Raw genomic sequence first — 13,146 nt, 5'->3', positions numbered from 1 at the left:
GTTTCTGCCCCTTGACTAGGAGTAACAGTCTCAGAATAAGGGGTCAATATTTTCAGACTCAGTTCAGGAGAAATTTCTTCATTCGAAGGGTTGTGAATCTTTGGAATTCTTTACTCCAGAAAGCTGTGGATACCCAGTTGTTGATTACATTCAAATCAGCGATCAGGAATTTTTAGATGCTAAGGAAATCAAGGGATTTGGCGATAGTGTGGAGAAGTGTAACTAAGGTAAAAGATCAGCCATAATCTTATTGAGCATTCTTGAGGGGCTAAATAATCTACTCCTGCTCCTATTTTTTATGTTCCTATATTCTTATATTCTGACCTTATGATGTGTGGGAGTCACTGACAAAGCGGCTGAAAACGGCTGGGTTTAGGCTACTGCTTTGAGGAGCTCCTGCAGTGGTGTCCTGGGACTGAGAGGATTGGTCTCCAACAACCACAATCATCTTCCTTTGTGCTGGAGGTGTCAGCTGTGGCTCAGTTCATAGCACCCTCGCCTTTGAATCAGAGGGTTGTGGGTTCATGTCCCACTCCCGGAAACCAAGAACTGTGATTGTACTCGAAAGAGTTGCAATCTGTGACTGTTGATAACTCAAAAGAGTTTCCTTTGTGCTGGGCATGACTCCAACCAGTGTTGAGATTTCTCTTTGATTCTCATTGACTTCAATTTTACTAGGGCTCTGAGCTGCCACAATCAGTCAAATACTGCCTTAATGACAAGGACAGTGATTCTCACCTTACCCCTAGTCCATATTTGAACTAAGGCTGAAGTGAGGTCTGGACCAATTGGTGCTGGTGGAACCCAAACTGAGCATCGCTGAGCAGGTTCTTGCTGAGTGAGCGTCGCTTGATAACACCTTCCATAGGGCGTTATTTGACCACATTGGATGTGACTTTTTTTTGTGGCCAGGACATACCTGGGCATTTTTTCAGCTTGTCAGCTAGATGCGGTGATGCTGCTGTATTGGAACAGCTTGGCTAGAAGCGCAGCTAATTCTGGAGTCCTACAGCCATTTCTTTATATCATGTGGGATAAATCAAATTGCCTCTAGGCTGGCATCTTTGATATTAGGAAGGAGGAGGCTAAAATAGACTATCCACTCAACACTTTTGGCTGAAGATGGTTGCAAATGCTTCAGCCTTGTCTTTTGCACAGGTGTGCTGAGCTCCCCCGTCATTGAGGATGGGGATATTGGTGGAGCCTCCTCTTCCTGTTATTTGTTTAATTGTCCACCACTGTTCATGAGTGGATGTGATCGGATTGCAGGGCTTTGATTTGATCATTTGGTTGTGGGATCACTTAGCTCTGTCAATAGCATACCATTTCCATTACTTAGCATGCATATAGTCTTGTATTGAAGCTTCACGAGATTGGCACCTCATTTTTACATATGACTGATGCTGCTCCTGGCATGCTCTTCTATATCCCTAATTGAACTGGGATTGAGCTGATTCTCTGGCTTGATGGAAATGGTAAAATGATGGATACGGCACATGTTATGGTGGATTATAATTTTTCTGCTTCTAATAGCCCACAGCACTTTATAGATGCCCAGTTTAAGCTTCTAGATCTGTTATGAATCTGTCCATTTAGCGCAGTGGTACTGCCACATAACATGATGGAGACTGCCCTCAGTTTGAAAATGGGATTTGGTCTCCACAAGGTCAATGTGGTGATCATTCCTACCAATAATGTCATGGACAGATGCATCCATGATAGATCGATTGTGAGGATGAGGTCAGGTAAGGACTTCTTTTGTGTTGGTTCGCTTACACCTGCTGCAGGCCCAGTCTGGAAGATATGTCCTTCAGGAGTCAGCTAGCTTGGTCAGTAGTGGTGCTACCATGTCATTCTTGGTGATGGATATTGATGTCCTCCACTCAGAGTACATTCATTGCCGTCCTTAGTGTATCTTCCAAGTGGTGTTCAACATGAATGTGTACTGATTCATTAGCTGAGATAGTGGGGCAGCTAGTAATCAGCAAAAGGTTTTCTTGCCAATACTTGATGTGATGTCATGGAATCAGAGTCTATTTTGAGAACTTCCAGGGTCACACCCTGCTGACTGCATAACACTGCCGCCACCTCTGGTAGGCCTGTCCTGCCAGTAGGACAGAACATGCTACCAAAGTCGTGTTTAACAAATTTGAATTTTTTGAGAAGGTGACCTGGAGTGTTGATAAGGGTAATGCATTTGATGTGGTCTACATGGACTTTAGCAAGGCTTTTGATAAGGTCCCTCATGGCAGGCTGGTCAAGAAAGTAAGAGCCCACGGGATCCAAAGCAAAGTGGCATGTTGGATCCAAAATTGGCTGAGAGGCAGGAAGCAGAGGATGATGGTAGAGGAATGTTTCTGTGACTGGAAGTATGTTTCCAGTGGGGTTCCACAGGGCTCGGTGCTGGGGCCCTTGCTGTTTGTGGTGTACATTAATGATTTGGACTTAAATGTAGTGGGTATGATCAAGAAGTTTGCGCATGATATGAAAATTGGTAGGGTGGTAAATAGTGAAGAGGATAGCCGTAAACTGCAGGATATCAATGGACTGGTCAGGTGGGCACAGCAGTGGCAAATGGAATTCAACCCAGAAAAGTGTGAGGTGATGCACTTGGGGAGGGCTAACAAGGCAAGGGATTACACTATGAATGATAGGACCCTGCAAAGTACTGAAAATCAGAGGGACCTTGGTGTGCATATCCACAGATCCCTAATGGTAGCAGGGCAGGTAGATAAGGTGGTTAAGAAGGCATATGGGATGCTTGCCTTTTTTAGCCGAGGCATAGAATACAAGAGCAGGGAGGTTATGCTGGAACTGTATAAAACGCTGGCTAGGCCACAACTGGAGTACTGCTTGCAGTTCTGGTCAACACATTATAGGAAGGATGTGATTGCACTGGAGAGGGTGCAGAGGAGATTTACCTGGATGCTGTCTGGGCTGGTGGGTCTGAGCTATGAGGAAAGATTGGATAGGCTGGGGCTGTTTTCCTTGGAGCAGCGAAGGTTGAGAGAGGGCCTGATAGAGGTGTATTAGATTATGAGGGGCATAGATAGGTGGATAGGAAGGCACGTTTTCCATTAGTAGAAAGGTCAATAACCAGGGGGCATAGATATAAGTAAAAGGTAGAAGGATAAGAGGGGAGTTGAGGAGAAATTATTTTCAACCAGAGGGTTGTGGGACTCTGGAGCTCACTGCTTGAATGGGTGGTTGAGTCAGAAACTGTCATAACATTTAAGAAGTATTTAGGTATTTGGTTGCGTTGTCATAGCTTCCAGGGCTATGGGCCAAGTGCTGGAAAATGGGATTAGTGTAGTCAGATCTTTGTCGACCGGCGCGGACACAGTGGCCTCCTTCTGTGCTGTAAACATCTATGAGTCTATGGGCAAAATTTTACGGCCCCGTTTCGATGGGGACAGGGCCATAAAATGCGGCGAGACATTATAATCCCCATTGACTGCAGCGGGAACGTAAAATCCCGCTGCTGTAAAATTCTGCTATGAGTCTATACCCAAAGATGGTAATAAAGGAATCCAGGACATTGGCTTAAATGTATAAATTTGTGAGTGTGATTTTGTCAAGGTGTTATTTGATTAGACTGTGGGATAGCTCCACCAATTCTAGCAGAAATTCCCAGATGTTACTGAGGAGGACTTTGCATGGTTCACTAGGCTGGGTGTGCCTTTGTCATTTACAATGCTGATGTTGACATTGGTCCTGTTTAATTCTTATTATAGCTTTTCATAGTAGTTTAATACAATTGAATGGCTTCCCATTTCAGAGGGAAGTTAAGGGTTAACCACATTGCTGTGGGTCTGGAATTACATATAGAGCAGACCAGGTAAGGACTGCAGATTTCCTTCCCTAAAGGACACTAGTGAACTGTTGAGTTTTTGATGACAATCAAATAGTGTCATCATTACAATCACTGATTTTTTTATTAGCTTTTCATTCCATATTTAATTAACTGAACTGAAATTGTCTAAATGCCTGTCCAGGCATTATTAATCCAGGCCTCTGGATTACGAGTCCAGGAACATGAGCATTATAGGCAGAATTTTACATTCGGCGTGCAAGGGCGGGCCCGTGATGACAAAATGACGTTGGGCATGCATCCCGACATCATCGCGCTGTCTTGCGATATTTCACTCGGCGGACACACGCTGGAGTCGGCTGTGTGCCCACCAATAATTGAAGGGCCGATGAAGGCCATTAACCAGCTAATTAACCCTAATTTTTATGCTGCCCGTCGAACCTTACGGCTGGTGGGCAGGCGAAAAGGCCAAATGGCCTTTATGTTTTTTAGGAAACCTTACCCATGAGCGGGATGAGGTTTCCTAAAGCTTTTACAAATTAAATAAAAAGGTTCTTTGAAAAATAAAAACATGTCCCATGAGGGGACATGTTTGATTAAATTTTTAATGTTTTCATTTAATTTTTTGGAAAGCACTTCAATCTCCCTGAGGCATGGAGCTGCCTCAGGAAGATTGAAGTACTTTTTAAAAAAATAAATAAATGGAATGAGCGCTGGACCCGACTCTCCCTCCTCCCCGAGCCCACACAAGTAGCGCTCAGCGCTACTACGTGTGTTCCATGCTGGGTGGGCCTTAATTGGCCCGCCCATGTGAAATGGCGGTGCCAAGCCAATGTAAAATCCTGGCCTATGCTATCATAACCACATATTGAAGCACTGATAATAAATGTAAAAATCACTGACTTTTCATATTCATAAGGCTGATATTATAAGCATAACTATTAACTCTAGTTTATTTTAACTCAACAATATTTAAGCTATGTTATTGCAAAACTGCAATTAAACCAATGCCACTCAGGAGAAACAGAGGTTATCAACACATCCTTAATTTTATTGGTGAAAACAAAAATAAGAAAAAAACTGGACGATATACTGCCTAACAGAAGCAAACCTTCTGTCTTTAAAAAACAATGCCATATCTTTTTCAAACCTTAATTTTATAACAATTTTTAATTAAACATTATTCTCTTTCTGATGTCTGCCCACATATGGGGATTTTTAGAGCAGAGTCATGTCTGAAGCCACAGTTCTGTGATTTAGTGCATACTCCAGCGTAGAATAGGTTGATATTTGTGGCTCCCTGAAACAGTCAGATATACTGCTATAATATTCTCTAATTATAGTCAATTATTAATTCTCGTCAAAGCGATATGTCAACTAGGACTCTCTAGACTGAATTTTACGCTGGGTCAGTAGTTATGCCCCCTTGTATAAAGGACAGGGCTAAGCCCATCCCCACTTGGCTGGCTTGCCCCACAGCCATGAAATGGCCAACAGCCCTATAACTGGATTGAGGTGAGGCATCTGCTCCTTGCCAAGATGAAGTCCGCCTCTGAGAGTTGCTGGCCAATCGGAGGGCCGGCAGCACTCATGTCCCAGCAGCTCCACCGGGAGCAGTGGCCACTGCCGAGACTTCAGACGAAGGCATTCAGCGCTGCAGCTGGGTTGTAAGGTTAGTCTGAGGTCTTTCTGGAGTCATGCTGGCAGCCCCAGTGAGGGGGTGATGGGGGTAAGGGACATGGTTAGGGAAGGAGAGGGAGGGGGGTTACACCTTGGGGGGTCTCCGATGGGCATGTGGTGCCCAGCAAGGATGCAGCCCTCCCCACAGCCTGGCATCTATGCTTGCCAGGTTTTACCTGGCATTTTGGTAGGTATAGGCCTCTCCTGCCATGGGTAAAATTTCAACAGCGACAGAAGGCAGCCTTAAGTGCTCATTAATAGGCCACTTAAAGGGCCTCAACTGGCCCACAGGTGAGTGGTCTGCCCCACACTACCCTGCTGTAATAAAACTGTAGCAGAGGCAGGCGAGGTTGGGTAGGTGTTGGTACGGCACTAATGGCATCGTGCCCAATTTTACAGCTTCCTGTAATCTCGCCGCTGGAGGTGCTTTATCACAAGACTAAAGCTGCCTGACCATTGGGCAGGTATGAGAACTCTGCCTGAAAGGGGTATCTATATTTCTCAACTCTTTCAACCTTCACATTCCTCATTTTGTTATAAATATAAGAAATTCTGAATTTTTCTAAAAAGTAATTTTGTTACACACTGTACATTCCCGCATGTCAAAACCTGCCAACCATCCTTCCACATGCAACTGAGAATACGTCTGTGTGGCTGAGGACAATCTTGTAAAATTGACTGAAGCTGCCTCAGTCCCCACTGCTCAACATCCACCTTTACATAAATTGACCCAATTTTAAACATAAAAACATTTTGGTTTTGTTTATAAGATGGCTCATTTTCTTCCCATTTTTAATGTATGATTGATTAGTAATAACATACTTACGTGCATGCACATTGAGAATAGGCTTTTTACTTCAAATTCCTAGCATATCCATTTATTCCCAGCATTGCACAGAGCAGAACTAAAGTTGCAGAGCTAGAAATAATCTTTCTTTAAAGCTTGCACATTTATGGAAACACTGTAATCTTAATTTGTGGTTTCATTTTATATAAATCTTTGCTTCTTAAAGTATTTAAACATGGATTCTGTATCATCCATAAGCTGGCCATCCAATCATGGTCCAACCATTTTAAGAACATTTTTTTGATAGGTAGTTCATCTGCTTCAGATTGTCTTCAAAGTGGTTTCTAATTTTTCTCTATTATATTATGCTTGTGTTTCAAATTCTCAACAGTATACAAACTAAAATGAAACAGGTGAAAGCAGTTTTGAATCCAGACTTCAGCATTCCCAGTTATCCCCTGTTAACTGACCTCTAAAGGGTAGTCTTCCACCGTCCTCCTCAGCGGGTCCACAACCTGCCAGCAAATGAGGATGCAGAGATCGATGAGCAGCATCCCACCGACAATAATAAGCAGCTTCTGGTCCTTGATGATCTAATGAGATAGAAAATACTCTATGATGTTTCCAACATTCAAACAAAGCCATTTCACATACTTTCTCCAAAGTTAAAATTGAGACGACTAACTGAGCTCATTTCGAAGTTCAAACATTACCTTAAGTAACCAAATTCATTTAACAGTGTTTTAGGATTTGTTGGTAATAACTTCCTTATTTTGTAGAATGATGTTTACTTTGTCCTGATATTAACCTCCAGGTGTAAGAACCAAAAGGTCAGTTGCCACAAGTGAGCCTTCACATCATACAAACTCAAATCTGACTTTATAAGCATGTTATCTGATAAATGTAGCATTGCACACTGTTGAACAAAACACCTTTATTACGGTATGTTGCCTCCAGTCAGCAGGGATCACAGTGGCAGGTTGAGCCCCCATTCCAGGACTGGAACATGTGATCATAGCTGACCTTCCAGTGTAGTACAGAGGAAGTGCTGTACTGTCCTTTCAGGTGGACATTAAAGATCCACATCACCATAGACAAAGAAAATAATTAAAATAGTTTAATTGGTCATCTATCTTATGATTTTTAATGGCACTTCATTGTGTGCAAATTGGCTCAGTGTTTTTTCTGAATTCTATTAGTGACTCCGCTTCAAGAGTACTTCATTGACTGTGAAGTGTTTTGGATCACCCTGAGGTAATGACAGGCACTTTTAAATGCAAGTTCTTTCTTTTATTGGAAATGATACAAGTCCTCACTTGTCTTAAAAGTTAATGCTTAATGGAAGAATACTTAATATATCCAACTGCATGGTTCAGGTTGCCATCCATGCATCAGATTTACAAAAAAAAAACAAATAGTAGCAAAAGATCAACAGATGCAGATTCTATTAATTTACAACCTTAACTTACACTATATTTGATGAAACGAGATCTGGTGCAACTCTGCACATGCCGATTGGAATTTCCGAGCAGTATTTTGCCTTTGTATTACTGGTTCAGGTGCAGCCTTTCACAACAGTACAGCTCCTTCCTATCCTAGTGTTAACATAAAAGCAAAACACTCCGGATACTGGAATTCTGAAATAAGAACAGAAAATGCTGAAAAAACTCAGCATTTTCTGTTTTTATTTCAGATTTGCATGGCATCCGCAGTATTTTGTTTTTATCTTAGTGTTTAATTCATTGCCACTTGTTTTCCAGGAATGCCTACCTTAAAGAAGTACTACTCTTCTCCCTGGCAGGATTTCCATTTGTCTCTTTCGTGCTGTTACATCTTTGTCAATGTCCTCTTAGCTGTCACCTACCTTGACCTTCTGTCTTATTCCAGCTTCCCACTCCCACTTAAATGGTATAAAATCCATCACATTTCTACTTCTCTTTAGCTCTGAAGAAGAGTCATATGGATTCGAAATGTTACCTCTGTTTCTCTCTCCACAGATGCTGCCAGACCTGCTGAGTTTTACCAGCATTTTCTGTTTTTATTTCAGATTTCCAACATCCACAGTATTTTGCTTTAATGTTAGTGTTTAATTCATTGCCGCTTCTCTTCCAGGAATGCCTACCTTGAAGAAGTACTGTTCTTCTCTCTGCCAGTATTAATGTTGGTGTGCCATGAATGGATAATATCTAACAAAACTAGAAACCATATTATCACAGGGACCTCAATCACAATATGTTGATCTGACAAAGATGCTGGCATAGTGCGTCATTCTGAGCCTCTTGCCTCTACCACTCGTCATTTTCAAAAATTATTATGCAAAGCAGGGCTGTATCCATTGGCAAGGTCATTCCAGCTGCTTGGTCTTTCTGTATGTGTTGGGAGTGGGGGGTGGGGGTGGGGGGTTGGTATGGGGATCCAAAAGATTTCAGGTGCACTAAAATGGACAGCACTTTGCTTCAACAGAGTGCAAGTCCTTTATTATTTTTACACAGGATGTGGGCATCACTGGTAAGGCCAGCACTTGTTGCCCATCCCTAATTGCCCTGAACTGAGTGGCTTGCAAGGCCATTTCAGAGGTTAAGTTAAGAATCAATCACATTGCTGTGGGTCTGGAGCCACATGTAGGCCAAACCAGGTAAGGATGGCAGGTTTCCTTTTACTACAATTGATGATAGTTTCATGGCCACTGTTAATGAGACTAATTTTATATTCCAGATTTATTAATTGAACTCAAATTCCACCAGCTGTCATGGTGGGATTTGAACCCATGGACTGAATTTTCCCCCCGTCGGGGGAGCAGTTGATGGGCAGGCACGTACGGGTGCGCTTCCGATTGGCGCCCCCGATTGGAGGCGTGGCGCCATTTTACGTGGACGGGCCAATTAAGGCCCACCCAGCGTGATGTCCACAGGGAAGTGCTACGCATTCCCTGTGCGGGCGGGGGGGATTCCTAAAATCGAGAGTGCGCTCTTTCGCGCATGCGCACGAAAGAGCGCACTCATCTCCCTGAGGCTAAGTGCTTGAAATGTGCAAAAGCTCAAAATAGAAAAATAAAATTTCCCTAACATGTCTCCTCATGTGACAATATCACATGAGTTGGGACATGTTCATAATTTCCAAAAAAACATTATTAAAATTTTTAAAACCCTATATGAAACCTCATCCCGCCCGTGGATGAGGTTTCATGTTTTTTATACTTCCTGCTGGGGCTCCTGGCCTGCTCGCCGACCTTAATGTTGGACGGGCAGGTCCACTGATTACTTTAATTGTTCTGTCAATGGCCTCAATTGGTCAGGTCGGCGGGCACGCAACCGATTTTGCTGAGCCCCCGCCTTCCTGAAAATTTAAATGGGGCGCGGTGACGTCGGGAGTTCCGCCCGACGTCATCCCGCGTCATTTTACGTGTTGGCAAGCGGGCCCCGCCCCCCGCTCGCTGACGGTAAAATCCAGCCCCATATCTCCAGAACATTAGCCTAGGCCACTGGTCCAGCGACATTACCACTACACCACTGTCTCCCCTTAATTTTCAGTAAGAATTAAAAAAATGATGGAAATTACTTTAAATGTTAGTTATGTTGGCATCAGATCACTGTGGGGCATGTTACAACAAAATATTTAGGTGGAAATCTACACTAACGCAATGGTTGCATAAATCCAGGAAACTTGGGAGAATTTGGATTTTCCATGGGAAAGCAGAGCCATGTAAATATGTGGCAAAGACTTTTAGCAGACAAATGTCAGAAGCATCACAAACAATCATCGAAATTTGCAACCAGCTCAAAACCGGTGTAAATCAGTTACGCAAAAAATTCTCAGAAAAAAATGGTGCAATGCTATTCTTATGCCATAGTTCCGCAAAATCATTCATGCCAATGTTCATATTAGCACTAACAACATTTTGCATATTTTGCATTGCGTTTTCACAATATAGTTTAACACACTGTTTAGCTTAAATATTCTTAAGGCAACATAGTTAATGTCTGCTGATCTAGTCTGGCATGAATCCTGATCAGTGAGAAGAGGTAGGACACAATTTAAATTCTCCGTGATAGTTTGTGTTTAATTTTATGGCCGAGATAACCAATTATACAAGTAAATGAAAGCATTGGATGACAAATGCAGTGGATAAGGGGCATTAAACTTTATGCATTCTGTCCTTGTCCCACTTGGAATTGCAGTGAAGAGCCTTTTGTTTTGGGATACTGAAGAAAGGCAAATATCAGCTGAACATATTATTGCTTCAAAGAATTGCTATTCCAAATTATGGCAGTAGACAAATGTGTGCTCTGGAAGGTAGAGTTCAGACAAGCAAATGATTTATGATCTGTGTCAAGAGTAAAACAGCAACCTGAATGCAAAGCACCAAGGAATTATGTTATGTCAGCTACACTCAAAATCACTGCTGCATTAACATTCTATACTGCACCAACTTTTCAAACTCCGACAGGTGATATAGCAGGAATACCAGTTCTCAGTGTTCAACAATGTCACTTAGATAACAACCGCATGATGAGACAGACTGGTTTAATATATTCTCCATGAATGCCTCACAGCAGCACTGGAACAAATGTTTTTATGTGATAGCAGGATCTCCAAACTCAATGTTTATATCCTACAGTCCTAAATCTTTTACATTTATGCCAGGACGTTTGACTTTGGCGAGATTGTAAAATGGGTGACACCAGGTGTCGCCTGTCACACAGTCTGCGCACTGAAAAGTGGGCGATTTATAAAATGGGCGGCTGAACCACTGCCAAAAGTTGCCTGCCCGGGAATGAATGGTTAAAATCAACCCCAAAATCTTTGCGTGTTCCGGGTCATGGTACCAACCTGGAATACTCTTGTGGGCTCGCATCAACTGCTGATACATGCTGAACACATGCACAGCAGGTAGGATCTGTGAAAGTTACAGCAAGTGATACTATCCCACTGGTTCTGCCTTTATTCACTGTGTCACCGGGTTCTGCTCCCTGTCCTCAACAACATGGGGTGTAAACGTCCCAGATTTGCACTATGTGTGGAAGTGGGCAGAAAAAACAACTTTTTACCCGTTGGCCACAATGGCGCCTTCTCACACCGTATCATCCCAAACCCGCCACATTAATTATGCATTCCCGGGAAACACGCCATTTCGATGGCGGGTGTGCTCTCATTCGCCCACCACGCCATCACCTCGCCGCTTCATAATGCTGGGCGCAACATTTAAAGTGCAGCCGCGCGCACACCTCTCAGTGCTTCCAGCCCAGGGTTACTGCACAGTAGGCAGGATGGCCGCAAAAGGCAAAAAGACCGCAGCCTCTCAAAGACAGCTGGACCTTCCTCTCCACTCACTTGACCATCATCCATTGTGAGCAGACCCTCAACGGTGACTTTCCAACTGCTGTGAGCTGCTTCGCAGTAGCGCCATGTCCATGAGAATCCACCCAGCATGTGCGTTCCTTCAGTGTGCCGTTGCTGTCGGGCTCCAGCATGTCCTGCTCCTCGGGTGTCCACGGTGTGAGCAAGGCCCTGGTGGTAAGTCCCGACTCCTACACGTCACAATTGTCAAGACATTCTCTGGACCAGCATGTTTTCCTGCCGATGTGGGCGGATGATCCAGCGTGGAGGGATAATTCCAATGAGCTAGGCTTATAAAGATACGCTGATGTAATCCAATAAGGTTCCCGATATCCAATGGTGGGAAATGCGGCCCGCCATCGACGGGCTGAAAGGACAATCACAAACATTACCTCATGAAACCAATTTCTGGCCTTCTCGTCCGATCATGCCGCTGAACACGCCCGATGCCAGCGGGCACAGAAAATTCCGCCCTTGGTTGCTGGAGCCGCATGAGAGGTAAATGGTGGGAGGTGGGGGGAGGTAAATCATGGGGGTCAGGCTGTCAGACCCCAGCACAGGGGACGATGGGGATTGGGGTCCTGGGTGGATAGGGCAGGGCAGGGGAGGGGAAACATGGAGGTGGCTGGAGCTTTCCTGTCTTAAGACCAAGCAGTGTTACCTGCCAGGTTTCCAACCCATCGACGCCCCCGCCCACTGCCTGTGAGACAGTGGTGGATGCTGAAAGTGGCCATCAAGTGGCCAATAAGGACCTCAATTGGGACAAGGGTGAGCGAGCTGCCTGACTCCTCCCCCACTACTTGTAACATTGTGGTGGCGCAGGGGCATTGGGAAAGGCACTAATGGTATTTTACGGGTGCACCCCCACCTGCAAACATGCCTGCAGGGAGCGTAAACTGCTGTCCTATGAGTTTATAATAAATTCTGTATGTGCACCCTTAAGTTTCTTTGCTCCTTTCCAGTTCCTAGCTCATTACCATTTAAGAAATACATTGATTTATCATTCTGAGGTGCAAAGTGGATGATATTGCATTTCCCCATGTTCAACTGCACATGCCACAATTTGACCCACTCACTTAATCTATCAATGTTCCTTTCTACTCTCACCTACGTTAATTAATGTGCCACCTAACATATGTAGTCAGCAGATTTGAAAAGGCGCCTCTCTATTCCTTCATCCAAGTCATTTATAAATATAGCAAAAAGTTGAAACCCCAGTACAGATCCCTGGCAGACACCACAAGTGTTACGCTGCCAATTACACTCCATCCTCCATACATCCTAACAAATTCCCTATCCATGTAAAAAGGTTGCCTCCAGGTCCTTGTACTTCGATTTTTCCTAACAGTCTTTGTACAGTACCTTATCACCTTCCTTCTGAACATCCAGAAAATAACATCCTTAAGTCGTCCCCTATTTGTCCCATCAATGAGCTCCTTAAAAATTCATCTAGGATAGTTGGACATGATTTGCCAGTTACAAATCCTTCTGATTGGTTTGTATTTGTTCAAGTGTGCTCAGCCCCCAATAA

General features: G+C 43.7%; 1 protein-coding gene across 1 annotated transcript in view; it reads right to left on the bottom strand.

Annotated features, from left to right (window-relative positions):
- The window catches only part of LOC144674182 (gamma-aminobutyric acid type B receptor subunit 2-like), a 585,472-nt gene that overhangs the window by 154,486 nt on the left and 417,840 nt on the right, over window positions 1–13,146 (bottom strand). Inside the window, exon 12 of the mRNA XM_078535658.1 lies at window positions 6,749–6,871. Coding sequence (XP_078391784.1) covers window positions 6,749–6,871 — 123 coding nt within the window. The remainder of the gene's footprint in view (window positions 1–6,748; window positions 6,872–13,146) is intronic.

This window comes from Cetorhinus maximus, chromosome 3, assembly GCF_964194155.1.
Source record: "Cetorhinus maximus chromosome 3, sCetMax3.hap1.1, whole genome shotgun sequence".
Lineage (NCBI taxonomy): Eukaryota > Metazoa > Chordata > Chondrichthyes > Lamniformes > Cetorhinidae > Cetorhinus > Cetorhinus maximus.
This window is presented reverse-complemented; position numbering and strand designations above follow the sequence as displayed.